The sequence below is a fragment of the Thamnophis sirtalis genome, unplaced genomic scaffold (assembly GCF_051295495.1).
Source record: "Thamnophis sirtalis isolate CommonGarterSnake01/CBP01778 unplaced genomic scaffold, rThaSir2_p1.2 scaffold_9, whole genome shotgun sequence".
Classification (NCBI taxonomy): domain Eukaryota; kingdom Metazoa; phylum Chordata; class Lepidosauria; order Squamata; family Natricidae; genus Thamnophis; species Thamnophis sirtalis.
The window spans coordinates 74,955,406-74,970,163 of NW_028261389.1; the positions used below are offsets into that span (position 1 = coordinate 74,955,406).

At 41.6% G+C, this 14,758-nt stretch overlaps 1 protein-coding gene across 4 annotated transcripts in view; it reads right to left on the bottom strand.

Moving 5' to 3' along the window:
* The window catches only part of DNAJC2 (DnaJ heat shock protein family (Hsp40) member C2), a 30,211-nt gene that overhangs the window by 5,630 nt on the left and 9,823 nt on the right, over positions 1-14,758 (bottom strand). For all 4 annotated transcript variants that reach the window (XR_015697629.1, XR_015697628.1, XM_087722288.1 and 1 more), the window contains exons 5-13: positions 14,456-14,597; positions 13,336-13,416; positions 12,149-12,214; positions 10,331-10,422; positions 10,115-10,236; positions 8,262-8,411; positions 6,379-6,467; positions 6,216-6,285; positions 2,099-2,283 (exon numbers count right to left, since the gene is read on the bottom strand). Coding sequence is in view for 2 of the 4 variants with exons in the window: in XM_087722288.1 (XP_087578414.1) it covers positions 2,099-2,283; positions 6,216-6,285; positions 6,379-6,467; positions 8,262-8,411; positions 10,115-10,236; positions 10,331-10,422; positions 12,149-12,214; positions 13,336-13,416; positions 14,456-14,597 (997 nt within the window). In the remaining 2 variants the exon portion in view is untranslated. The remainder of the gene's footprint in view (positions 1-2,098; positions 2,284-6,215; positions 6,286-6,378; positions 6,468-8,261; positions 8,412-10,114; positions 10,237-10,330; positions 10,423-12,148; positions 12,215-13,335; positions 13,417-14,455; positions 14,598-14,758) is intronic.

Here is a 14,758-nt window from a genome sequence, read left to right on the forward strand (position 1 = left end):
AACATAATATTACAACCTTTTTTTTGCAGGAGTCATGAAATGAACACAGCAGCTGTTTGCTAAAAGCTGGTTTTGCTGAAAACCATAAGTAAATATTATATTGGGGGGGGGGCAGGGGGACTAAAAATTACATTAAACGTGATTGTAGGACTGTGGATGCTGCAAATAACCAGAATAGAATAGAATAGAAATATAGAATAGGAAAATAGAATAAAATAGTATAGAATAGGAAAATAGAATAGAATAGGAATATAGAATAGGAATATAGAACAGGAAAAAAAATAGGAAAATAGAATAGGAAAAAATAGGAATATAGAATAGGAATATAGAACAGAATAGAAATATAGAATAAGAAAATAGAATAAAAGAATAGAATAGGCATATAGAATAGGAAAATAGAATAGAATAGGAATATAGAATAGGAATATAGAATAGGAATATAGAATAGGAATATAGAATAGGAAAAAATAGGAAAATAGAATAGAATAGGAAAATAGAATAGAATAGGAATATGGAATAGGAATACAGAATAAAATAGAATAAAATAGGAATATAGAATAGGAAAATACAATAAAATAGAATAGAATAGGAATATAGAATAGAATAGGAATATAGAACAGAATAGAAATATAGAATAGGAAAATAGAATAGAATAGGAATATAGAATAGGAATATAGAATAGGAATAAAAATAGGAAAATAGAATAGAATAGGAAAATAGAATAGAATAGGAATATAGAATAGGAATACAGAATAAAATAGAATAGGAATATAGAATAGGAAAAAATAGGAAAAAAGAATAGAACAGAATAGGAATACAGAATAGGAAAATAGAATAGAATAGGAATATACAATAGGAATATAGAATAAGAATATAGAATAGAATAGAATAGAATAGAATAGAATAGAATTCTTTATTGGCCAAGTGTGATTGGACACACAAGGAATTTGTCTTTGGTGCAGATGCTCTCAGTGTACATAAGGAGAATAAAATACATTCATCAAGAATAAAATATACAGCATTTAGTGATAGTCAAGGTTACTAATAAGCTGTCAAATCGTACAAGGAAACAATAAAAACAATATAAATTGAAAGATACAAGCAACATGGTTGTAGTCATAACTGATGAGAAATAAATACTAGGAAGGAAGAGAAGAATAATAGTAATACAGTCTTGATAAATTATTGAGAGTATTGTGGGAATTAGTTGTCAAGTAGAGTGATGGCAACCCCGGGACAATGCACCCCACCCCACCCCCCGTCATAAATGTGAGTCAGCTGCCAAGCATCCGGCTGTAAAACACATGACCATGGGGGACGTCGTGAAAAACGCTCGCTTTTTTTCAGCGCCGTTGTCGCTTCAAACGGTCATTAAGCGTACTGCTTGCTGTAAGTCGAGGGCCACCCGTATGGCTGTCGACTGATGCTCAAAGAATAAACACAGGGTTAGTGTAAAAATAAGAAACTGAATATATTGATAGATAGCAGAAATACACCGAAGGGAGGAGCAGAGGGAAAGAAGAAAGAGGGGTAGAGAGGGTGGGAGAGAGGATCGGAAGGAGGGTATGGAAGGGAGGGAGTGTATTGGGAGAAAGGAGTGATAGAGGGGGTGGGGAAGTAGGAGAGGGGAATGTTGGAGGGGAGAAAGGAAAGTTGGAGAGGGGTGAAAGAAAGGGTGTATGGAGTGTTGAAGTGGTATATAAGAGCCAAGGTGGCGCAGTGGTTAAATGCAGCACTGCAGGCTGACTGCTAGATCAGCAGGTCAGCGGTTCAAATCTCACCGGCTCAGGGTTGACTCAGCCTTCCATCCTTCCGAGGTGGGTAAAATGAGGACCCGGATTGTTGTTGGGGGCAATATGCTGACTCTGTAAACCGCTTAGAGAGGCCTGAAAGGCCTATGAAGCGGTATATAAGTCTACTGTTATTGCTATTATTGCTATTATATTGGTTTTGTATTTTGGGGAGTATTTTTTGATAAGGATGGTTGTGTTTATTGTTCAATGTTATATGGCCCCAGTCATGCACAGTATATATGTGACTGTATGAAATGAAAATGAAAATAAAACATATATAGATAAAAGAATAAACACCGGCTCACCTTGAGTTTGTCCCAGCAGGAAAGAGATTGACTGCTTTAATCAGCAACTGGAGGTCATCTTCAGACCAGGTCTTGCTGCCTCCGACGCTTCCGCCGGTCAACTTCTCCGAGCTCTTTGTGGCTTGCCGCATTCGGGCTTCTGCTTCTTCCTTCTCTCTCCTTACCTGCTCATTTACTTGCTCTATCTACATGGAGGTAAACAAACACACCTCTCAACTGAATTACCAAAACCCCAAAAAGTACGTTCTCTCCAACCATCGCAGAACTGTGGCGAGACTCCCGTTTTATTTTGTTCCAATCACTGCTGGGGGAGAAGAAGCCGGTTCCACCAAAAAACTGCGGTAGACAAAAGCGCGGTCGACGAAAGCGCGTATTTGACGTCATCACAGCGCGACGAAAACATTGCGCTGTGATCGAAAAATGTAAAAATAAAGCGAAAACCTTACCCTAACCCCCCCAAACCTAACCCCAAACCTAACCCTTAACCTAACCCTAAACCTAACCCTTAACCTAACGAAAAACCTAACGCTAACCCTTAACCTAACGCTAAACGTAACCCTAACTCTTAACCTAACCTTAACCCTAAACCTAACCCTTACCTTTATGTGAATCGGCTTGCTGTAATTTTATTTTTATTTCAATTTTTAATTTTTTTCGTCGCGCTGTGATGACGTCACATACGTGCTTTCGTCGACCGCGGTTTTGTGGACCACGGTTTTGACGGGTCACGGAAGAAGCTGACACACACACACAAAAATGGACAGAAATTGTCAAATGGAAGGACAATTTTGATTCCCCACGGGGGAAATGAATGGCTGCAAAAATTGATGGGAGTTTGAAGAGAGATGGGGAAATTGACTTGCTTTGGTTAAAGAAAAGAACACAATGACTTTTGTGTCTACTTGGAAACCACTTCTGGGCTTTGGGCTTGAGGTGGACGAGAATGAAACTTTTGATTCTGGGTTTTGTTGACTAGCTAGATCAGTTGTTATAGAAAGGGCTAGTCTATATTACTAGGTGGCGCAGTGGTTAAATGCAGCACTGCAGGCTACTGCTAGATCAGCAGTTCAGCGGTTCAAATCTCACCGGCTCAGGGTTGACTCAGCCTTCCATCCTTCCGAGGTGGGTAAAATGAGGACCCAGATTGTTGGGGGCAATATGCTGACTCTCTGTAAACCGCTTAGAGAGGCCTGAAAGGCCTATGAAGCGGTATATAAGTCTACTGCTATTGCTATTGCTATTAGAGTAGAGTAGAGTAATTTATTTATATGCCGCCCTTTTCCCTGGGGGGACTCAGGGCGGCTTACAACTCGAAAAGGAGGGGGAAACAAACAATTTACACATAAGAACAATACATCATTAAAAGCACAACATTCATACTATTTGGGTGGGTTACAATCTTTAACCCCAGGCCTGACGGGATAGCCAGATTTTAAGGGCTGTGCGGAAGGTCTGGAGGGTGGTGAGGGTACGAATCTCCACGGGGAGATCGTTCCATAGGGTCGGAGCTGCCACCGAGAAGGCTCTCCTCCGCGTAGTTGCCAGTCGACATTGACCGGCAGATGGGACTCGGAGGAGGCCTAATCTATGGGATCTAATTGGTCGGGTGGAGGTAATTGGCAGTAGGCGGTCTCTCAAGTACCCAGGTCCACTACCATGAAGGGCTTTGTAGGTGACAAGTAGCACCTTGAAGCGTATCCGGAGATCGACCGGTAGCCAGTGCAGCTCGCGGAGGATAGGTGTTATGTTATGTATATTAAAAGTAAAAAAGTTGAGGTTTGATGCTATTATCTTATTCTACTGCACCAAAAAGAGTTGGAAATCAACGTGCTTTTTCCCTTTCTTTTTCCCTACACTTTTCCCTCCTTTATCTTCCCATTATTTTCTTTTGAATTTGGTATTTATATTGTATTTTGATAACACAACTCACTTAACAACTGTATGCTTAGCAGTGGAAATTTTGAGCTCCATTGTGGTCATAAATCAAGGACCACCTGTACTCTATAAGAGGAGTCCCCAACCCCCAGGGTTAAGTGAGCTGTGTCCCATTTTATGACCTTTCTTGCCGCAGTTGTTAAGTTAGTAACATGGTTGTTAAGTGAATCTGGATTCTCCGTTGACTTTGTTGGCCAGAAGGTCGCAAAAGGGGATCACTTGAATCACTGCAACCGTCATAAATACAAGCCGTCGCCAGGCGTCTGAATTTGGATCACAAAGTCTTTGCAATGGTCGTAAGTGTGAAAAACGGTGGCAAATGCACCAAAAAGAGTTGGAAATCAACGTGCTTTTTCCCTTTCTTTTTCCCTACACTTTTCCCTCCTTTATCTTCCCATTATTTTCTTTTGAATTTGGTATTTATATTGTATTTTGATAAACTGATACATTTTCAACTACCCCCCAGAGAACGGACAGAAAGTCAAGGAGAACTGTAAAATAATGATGAAAATAGTCTTGCTTACCTCTTTTATCAAGAGGTAAAAAAATTCCCCAATCAACACAAAATTGGAAGTTTTTAGATGATTCTACGCTGGCATTTATTTGTTTTGTGTAGTGATATCCAATGGGCTTATTCTTTTATTTGTTCAGTAGTTAAGTAGTTTTGGCCACCTATTCTCTTTTGGGAGCTATGCCACCATCTATGATCCGAATTGTAAGAATGTCTAAATGCCACTAACTCTGAATGAATTCCAGTAACTGATATTGGGGTGCAATGGAAAATAGCTACTCCGCTGTTAGTAAGGATGGTGTCTTGGATATCCCTGGGCATCAAATCAGAAGGTTATCTAGGAGCCGTGCTGGCACAGAGCTTAGAATGTGATATTGCAGGCTAATTCTGCCAACTGCCAGCAGTTCGATCCTGACTGGCTGAAGGTTAACTCAGCCTTCTGTTCTTCTGAGGTCAGTAAAATGAGGACCCAGGGGACAAGATGCTGACTTTGCAAACCGCTTAGAGGGGGCTGTAAAGCACTATGAAGTGGTATATAAGTCTAAGTGCTATTGCCCTTCCTTCCTTCCTTCCTTCCTTCCTTCCTTCCTTCCTTCCTTCCTTCCTTCCTTCCTTCCTTCCTTCCTTCCTTCCTCCCTCCCTCCCTCCCTCCCTACCTCATTCCCTTTCTTATTCTCCTTCTTTGTGGCACAGTGGTTAGAATGTGGTATTGCAGGCTGACTCTGCCCACCAGCAGGAGTTCGATCCTAATCAGCTCAAGGTTGACTCAGCCTTCCATCCTTCCGAGGTCACTAAAATGAGGAACCAGACTTTTGAGGGCAACAGGCTGGCTCTGTAAACCGCTTAGAGAGGGCTGTAAAGCACCGTAAAGGGTTCACCAACAAAAGGGCGAACAACAAAAGCGTGCCCAACTAAACTGCGGTGACAAAACCGCGAGTTCTAAACCGCGTGGACGAATGAGCGCTTAAGCGCGCCGACAACAGCGCGCCAACAGAAGCACGCTGTAAACCTAACCCTAAACCTAACCCTAACCCTAAGCCTAACCCTAACCCTAAACCTGCAGATTTCAAATTCCTTCTTTTCCTGAACTAAAATATATATTTTCTATTTTCTCTTCTGGGAATGCAGAATTATTATTATTATTTTTTTTGCAAATACAGGTAGTCCTCAATTTACAACAGTTCTTTTAGAAACCATTTGAAGTCACGACGACCCTGAAAAAAAAGTGACTTACGATCGCTTTTCACACTTACGACCCCATAGTCACATGAGCCAAATTCAAACTGATTCATATTTTATGACGGTGGCCGTGTCCCCGGGGTGATGTGATCGTCTTTTGTGACCCGACAAGCAAAGACAACGGGGAAGCCAGATTCACTTAACAACGGTGGCACGAAAGGCTGTATAACATGGAGCAAAGTTCACTTGGTAAGCGTTTCACTTGGCAACAATAATTTTGGGCTCAAATGTGGTCGTAAGTTGAGGATTACCTGTAAATCTCTATAGGCCCCACAGAAAAATGTTTTTATTACGTTTAAATTCTATTAGACCTGGCAGCTGCCACGTTCCAATTTTTAGAGATGCCATTCTACAGGGGAAGTTTCCTCTTTCGTAAGTTTTTCACCGATTTTTAAATTATTTTTTTTTACAGGACAAAATATTCATATTTACCTGTTTTAATACCGCAGCCTTCCCTTCGTCCTTTGTGGTGGATGTAAGTGCTTCATTCAAGCACTGCAGACTAAAAATAAATCATGGAGCGACATTTCAGATCTACCGGTAGCAGAAAAGTGGAAGGTCAGAGAAACAGAGAGTAGAGATCAGCACTGCATACCTTGCTAGCTCCAGCCGATCGCAAAGCTTTTCGACTTCTTCCATCATCTTAACGTTTTCTGCCTCATTGTCAGAAAAGTAATTCCAGTTCTGAAAACGGACCGCCAAGTGCTTTACTTTCAGGTTGGAGAATAATATTACATGCAAGTAACATACAAACATATCTGACTGGAGAAGGGACATCACCAAGGGTGGTTTCAGGCGGTTCGCGGCGGTCCCCGCGAAACGGTTGGTCGGCGAACCCGGAAGTAAGTAACTTCCAGGAATGCCGAAGGATCCACCCGCCCGCCCGCGTTTCTTACCCGGTTTTGACAAGTTCTGCGCTTCCACGCATGCGCAGAACGCATAAAGCGCCTGCGCGATCCTCCAGGAGCAGCTGGAGCATCGCACAGGCGCTAGTACGCATGCGTGCACTGCGCGCGTGCACGAGGACGCCGCCGGCCCCGTTCCAACCGAACCGGTTGGAATGGGGCGAGAAACCCACCCCTGGACATCACCCTGCTATAACACCAACGTTAAGATGAGTTTCAGTGATCGGAAAGTATGGCTCACTCAAACAATTATAGTCAAGTAAAAATTGGAGGTATAAGGCTCTGCTGGCTGGGGGATTCTGGGAGTTGAAGTCCACGGGACTTAAAGTCGCCAAGGTTGAGAAACACTGGTTAAAATACTATGGCAGAAAATACAAGATTGTTTTGTTATTGGAACGATACAGGTTGATAGATGGAAGACTATAACTTAAAACCAGTTAAATTTAGTGAAATTTAGTAATAATAGATATAATTAAACAAATAATTGATAACGATAATAATGTATACAATGTGTAGCGTTGTGATAAGTAATAATTGGATATGAATATTGAATGGTAGCCATGAAAGGAAGATTAGAAATCCTTTTGGATTATATATAAAAGTTAATAAAAAAGAATTAAGTTAGATACAGTTAAGCTTTGATTATTAGAGGTAAAATGTTGTGATACAGGATATAGTCAAATAAAGGAGGGATAATGATGACAACCTATATACATATATATGAGTATAATATAAGGAAACTAGATGAAAATTGCTAACAGCAGTTTGGAAAGGAGGATTAGAAAAGTCTGTTATCAAATATTATGGATGTCTAGCTAGAACAGGACACAAGGATTCAGTTATTGTAGGATTTTTGAAATATTAAATGAAATGCCAGTATGTGGTTATGTATTAAATTTTGGTATATTTTATGGGACGTTTAAATAATTATAGTCCAATATAAATGGAGGTACAAGGGTAACATGTATAAATATTTGAGTTAAAATACTTGAGTTAATATGAATTATGTTTGATGACTGTGGAAGAGATGCATCAAAAACCTTTTGTAACCAACTGATACACTTTCTACGGTATTCAAGGAAGGAAGATTTTATGTGTTGTGTTTGTTTTGAAAAAATAAATTAAAAAAAAGAAAATATGGCTCACTCTTTACTTTGCGATAGAAGATGGAGTTGGGCAATTAAAACCTTGGAGGTTTTTAATTTTAATTTTAAAAATGGGTTAATTTTAAAATCCAAGGGAACACAGTGGCTCAGTGGCTAAGACAGTGGGGCATGGCCAAAAAAAGATTAGGGACCACTGCCCTAACCTTAACCCCAAAGCGATCATTGCTCTGAAGCAACTAAAGCATCAAAGCCCCTTCTAAAACATTTTGAAAAGTTCAAAGCACAATTTCAACATAAATCTGCTTGCGGGGGAAAACATTTCGATCGAGAAAAGAAATTCTGAGAAGGGAACAAATGTCGTCTCCCGTTTCCCCGGGTTTTAACAATTATAAATGATATTCAAATATGCTGGATGTTGGACTTGACTAAAAAACCAAAAAGGTTTGACAAGGAGAAGAGATGCTCACCTTGCAGGTTGTTCGCAGTTTCTGCCTCTCCTTTTTAATCGCTTTCTTCTGTATATCCTTCTCTTTCTTCATCAGCAAGGTCTGTTGTCTCGCTTCCTCCTCCTCCTTCTCCTTGGCCAGTCGTGCCATTTCGAGTTCTGCTTGCCTTTGCTGAGAGACAAGAAAACTCTGGAGTCATCCTTCTCTACGTCAAAATTAAAAGTCGCAAGGATTGCCTTTGCCCAGAAATGGAAAAACAAATTAATTCCAAGCGAAGATGAACTAATAAGAAAGGTTATGGACTGTGCCGAAATGGACAAACTAACTAAAGAAATCCAGGGAAAAGAAGAATCAGAATTCTACCAGATATGGGATAAATGGTATAGGGGGATGGAGGAAAGAAACAAGAATCAATGAAGGAATATAACAAAACTCAAAAAATAATAGTTACGAGTAAAATAAGAGGGTAAAGAATGGTGAAATCCAAATGAAATACAATAGAAGGGGAAATAATATAAGGTGAGCGGTATCGATTGATGATTGCTATTAGAAAGAATAGGAAGTTCCTGTTCGTATTGTATTGTATAAATGCGGTGTACATCTAATTTGTGTGTGTGTGTATTTTACATGTTTGTTAATAAAAATCTTAAAATAAAATAAAATAAAAGTCGCGACTCGGAGGGGAACAAAACCAGCCTGGATTCCCGAGTTCTCTCTATCGGGCAAGAATGAATGCCTATCACAAGGGTCGGCAACCTTAAACACTCAAAGAGCCACAAAGGTCCTAACTGGAAGCCCCCCGTTGAATTCTGGAGCCGACCGGAGGTTTGGTCCCCCCACCATAGAGTCTCCTCCTAGCACGGAGTCCTTTTTCCTCTATCTGTCCTAACTGAAAGCCCTAACCCTAACCCTATCAATTGTGCAGCCAACTGGCGACAGGGAGCCACAGCAGAGGGATGAAAGAGACACATGTGACTCCAGAGCCACAGGTCGCTGACAAGATGGGAAGGCCATAGACCTGAGCCCTCTTAAGAAACCCAGATGTTCTTATTCTACAGCTGCTGATGATAAGAATGGAGAGATCAATTGATCACAACATCCTAAGGATCAAGTACAGGTACTCCTCGGCTTACGACCACAAGGGAGCCCAAAATTTATGTTGTTAAGGGAGAGGTTTCTTAAGTCAGTTTTGCCCCGGTTTTACGACTTTTCTCGCTGTCTCTGTTAAGGGAATCCCCGCAGTTCTTAAATTAGGATTCTTTAATTTTGGAGACATCAAGCATCGCAATGTATTCTGGTGGCTGTGGAATCTTGTTTTAGGGGATGAACCAAAACATGGCTTGATGTCACTTCTTGAATAATCGCAGCCATAAATTTGTAAACCAGGATTTATTCTTTTAACATGTTGCATGCGTGCTACAATATGTGACGTAGGCCACTGTGCCATTAAACTACTAAAAACCCAAGCCTATAGACCCATTTATATCTGAAACTAGTTGATAATAGGGGGAGAATGTCTGGACCAAACATAATTTCTGATGTTGGATTTTCCCCCTTACCAGAGGGAGCCTCCTTGTGGAGTACTGTGAAGCCGTTGCCATGGCAACTCTACTGTGCTGTACAGTAGAAGCCATTTTAAGGTACAACAGGCTGTATCTTAACAGAACACACACACCCCGAGGGGTGTTAGGGGTGCCTTACCCCCACAGTATTTGTTTCCAGGGAATAAGTCATCTGTGCATCAAGTTTGGTTGAAATTGCTCGAGGCATTCCAGGGTTATGCTGGAAAACACACACACACACATATAGAAAGAAAAAAGAAGAAGAAAGAAAAAGAAGATGGTTTCAAACTTAAGATATAATTTAGAACTTACTCTTTCTTTTTCCTCTTGTTCTTTCCGTTTTGCTTCGACCTTTGCTTTCTTCTCGGCTTCTTTCTTTGCTCTTTCTTCCTCTTTGAACTTTTTTATTCTGGGATCACAACTGTACGAGTTATCTTGGAACAGAAAGAAAATGTATATACATAGGGCTGGCACAAAAGGTGCCATTTAACGATCGGATAAACCAAGGATCTCGGAGTTCATACTTACCCACTAAGGTCCTCATTCTATTCATCTCTTCCTTTTTCCTTAACGATCTGCCGGCTCTGTTTTGCTTTTCAATCCATCTTCTCTCATCTCGACTGAAGGGAAAGACGCTCGGTTTAGCTCGGATACGTTTGCAAAATAAGCCAGGGTCCTAGGCCAGTGTTGGTGAACTTCTGTCGCGCATGCACACACGAAGACCAGCTGGCCGGTGCACACGTGCACGCCAGAAACTGGAAGATCATCTTCCCAGTGTGCGCATGCACACCGGGCAGCTGCTCTTCCGGTTTCCGGCACACACGAGCTCCCGTTTCGACACTCGGTGCCAAAAAGTTTCATCAAAAAACACCTTTGGGGTATAACGGGCCCCCGAGATCACCCAGGTGGCTTCCTATCTAATCGGTGGAATGGCTCGTCTCTAGAAATTGTGGGTGCTCCAACATTGGAGGTTTTTAAGAAGAGACTGGACAGCCACTTGTCTGAAAAAGTGTCGGGCCTCCGGCTTCAGCAGAGGGTTGGACTAGAAGATCTCCAAGGTCCCTTCCAACTCTTAATTTTGTTATTCTGAGAGCATGCGCTAAAATAAGCCCCTGAAAATAAGCCCTCCCCGAAAATATTGCAGCACAGCAGCGGCCATGAGGCGGCCAAGCTCGCCTCCTCTTGCACCTCAAAAATAAAAAGACCTCCCCGAAAATAAGGCCAAGCGCTTATTTCAGGGGGGGGGGGTCAAAAGAAAATAAGACCCTGTCTCATTTTCGGGGAAACACAGTGTATGTATGTATGTATGTATCCATGCATATGTATGTATTGTGGCCCAGCAAGAGCCGTTGGAGCTGCCACCAGACTCTGACAGTGAGGGGCCCTCTGAGTCGGCTCTGGAGGATGTGGAGGACCCTGGACAGGGTTCCGACTCCAAGCAGGGCGCAGAGAGGCTGGTTGGCCACCAGGAGGCCCCTGATCCTTGGACCAGTGGGGAGGAGACAAGGGAGAGTGATCCGGACACCAGTAGTGAGTTGTTCCTGGATGCTTGGCACCGAAGAGCTAATAGGCGTCAGGAACAGTTGCGCAGTTACAGGAGGTAATTGCACTCAACTGGTGGTCATTAGGCTCCTCTCCAGACTATACAAAGACTGCTTGTGCACACGGCCCTCTTTGCAGAAGTCAACGCAGGATTGAATGTCGGAGGAGTGAGCTTGGCAGGCTGGATTGCTGCCAAGCTTTATCTGTGTTTATTGCTGCCTGAGTTTGTCTGAGTTGCTGCCAAGGTCCTTATCTGTTTGTTCTGCTTGGCTTTCAGCCACCGAGGTTTTGGTTTCTTGCTAATAAAGTACATTCCAGTTAAGCTTGCCTCGGCATTCGTTACTGGACGGAGGAGGGGGTCAGAACATTTATGTATATGTGTTTGTATTTTCTTTCTATTTTTCTTCCTTCCTTCTTTCCTCCTCCTCTCTCTCTCTCTCTCTCTTTCCCTCCCCCCCTCCCCTTGGAAGAAAAAGACACGGCAAGCCATGTCCAAAAATAGTGTGTCGAAAAAGAATCAGGACTGACCCAAAACCACTAATAATAAGAAGGCAACAATAATGTACCATCTAGTAATATGCAACAACACAAGATTACTACTTAAGTTCAGACATATTCCTAGATAAGGCTTCAATCCTCTTCATAGCTATGTATACGTAAGTATTTTCCATTGAATTAAAAGGGATTTATTTCCGAGCAGACAAATACAGGGCTGTCTAAAATTGGTGACACCCAGTCTAATGTGTGAACGTATCGTTTCGATATATTAAGCATTTCTTTTGAAAAGCCCTTTTCTTTACACACCATTCTGCTTTCTCTTTTTCTTCTTCGTCCAAGTAAGAAAATTCTCGCCAAGAATCAAAGTTATACCTATTGAAGTAACATCAAAAGAAAAAGTCAATAAAACACAGGGGGAAATGACAGCTCCTTAATATAATTTAAAAGCCTTTTTTAATAGTCCATATTGTTAATATGCAGATTCCAGATTAGAAAGCAGGAAATATCACTTTTATTTTTTGTAGTCTGATATGGAAACACCATATACAACAAAAACCGCAAGAATCATAAAACATGCAGAGTAATATTCTATACTGCCACATAGATTTTCGTCCTTTTAATATGTGTTTTACATAGCAGACTAAATACAGCATGACAGAGAGCAGGCTTTGACTACTTATGTAAATCCATGGGTTAGTAAAAATAAAAGCCCGTTTTCCAAACCCAAAACTTAATATCACACTTATATAGTAGATCAGAGTTTTTTCAACCTCTGCTACTTAAAAGATGTGCGTAGTTCTATTTCCAGAATCTTCCCACCAGCATTCTGACTGGAAGTTTTTAAGAAGAGATGGGATAACCATTTGACTGAAATGGTATAGGCTTTCCTTCCTAAGCAGGGGGTTGGACTAGAACAGTGGTTCCCAAACTTGGCAACTTTAAGACTTGTGGATTTCAACTTTCAGAATTCCCCAGCTCTGCTGGCTGGAGAATTCTGGGAGTTGAAGTCTACAAGTCTTAAAGTTGCCAAGTTTGGGAACCACTGGACTAGAAGACCTCCAAGGCCCCTTCCCACTCTGTAATTCTATTCTATTCCATTCCATTCCTATTCTCCATTCCGTATTTTCTATTCTATTCTCCATTCCATTCCATACTTTCTGTTCTGTTCTACTTTACTCTATTCTCCATTCCTCCTAGTCTATCCTATCCTATCCTATCCTACCCTATCCTGTCTATCTTACCCTATTACCAATGTTTGATCTATGCTCTCTGGTGTTTGAAACTCAGTTAGTTATACTCATGATAGTTTATTCTAGGGAAGATGAGGAAAACAAAAAGAAAGGAAGCAGGTTAATTAAATAAAAGCTAAAGTCCACAATATTTTATTTTCCTTGTATAGATTTACAATTTCTTATTCATTCTCTATTTGCTTTTCCTATAGGTTTCATCTGTATGATCCTGATTAAAAAAAGTGGCAGAATTAATTCACTTACCAGAAAGAATAAAAGGCATCCACCTCATCGAAGGATGAGTTCAGATCCCCAAGCTTAGGAACATTTTTCTTATTTGACCATCTGTAGCAAATGAGCAAACAAACATACATTATTTTTTTTTTGCAGAAACCGCATCTCCAGCATTGTTCCCCACATCTAAAGAGCTGCATTTTTTAATTTTATTTTAGGGGGATTTCAAATCCAGAAAGAAATAATATATCAAATGGTCTAACATGCTACCCCAAGCAACTAAACTCTTAACATGAAACAGAACTGCAATATGACATCATCATGCTGCCAATGTTACATTTGTTTAATTTATTAAGGAAGTACACATGGCCATCCAACTCACTCTGGTGGCAACAATCAAGCAAACCACTTGATGGACTCCATATCTCCTTAGGGTCACCAGGCCTGCTGATAAAACCCCTATCTTTGGGGCCTTTCCAAAAGAGCGTCAGAATGGAGGCCAATTTGATCTCCGCAGGGATGATGTTCCATAGGGAGGGAGCCACCACGGAGAAGGCCCTTCTTCTGGGCCCCACTAGATCAGGGGTGTCAAACTCGATCCCACTGCGGCCAGGATTTTGTTTGCCCTTGGGGGCCTGGGATGGGTGTGGCCTACTCCTTGCGGTCTAGTGGGGTGGCGTGGCCGGGGTGGCACGGGATGTCCCTCGCTGTCTCCAGGATGGCCCTCTGGGACAACTCGGCCTATCGCAGGCCATGTGTTTAACACGCCTGCAGTAGATGGGACATCCTTAAGTAAGGGGACCCATACGGGGTTGGAACGGGATCCGGAACCCACCACTGCTTCCAACTCTGTTATTCAACGTTTTTGGTATCCACAATCCAGGCAAAGCAATGAAACTGTTTCAATGTCATCCAGATTCTGCCTGTATGTACAGTCGAACAAATTGCTTTACACTCCAGTGTGTTTTCCTGCCAATCTGCCAAACATAAAGGTAGGAACCGACTGTTCTGTTTTTCATCCCCCGTAAGCGGACCTTCAAGGAAATCCAACGACGGCTTGAAAAGATTTGAAAAGCACAATAACGTTCCCAGAGAGGGGAAGGAGGAATCCCTGAGAGTCTAACCCAAAAATAAAAATAAAAAGGCTTACCTGGCATTCCTTTCAAAAACGGGGGCAAACACCTCGAAGAAGTTTTCCTTGGCTTCGCTTTTGGAAGGAATGGTGTTGTCGAAAGTAGGGTCTATGCTGTTAAACGCTCTTCTTTTCACAGGGTCCGATAATGTTTCGTAGGCTGGAAGGTTAAAATTAAGACATTTATTTATTAAATGGATAGAACAGTGTTTCTCAACCTTGGCAACTTGAAGATGTCCAGACTTCAACTCCCAGAATTCCCCAGCCAGCATTCGCTGGCTGGGGAATTCTGGGAGTTGAAGTCCGGACATCTTCAAGTTG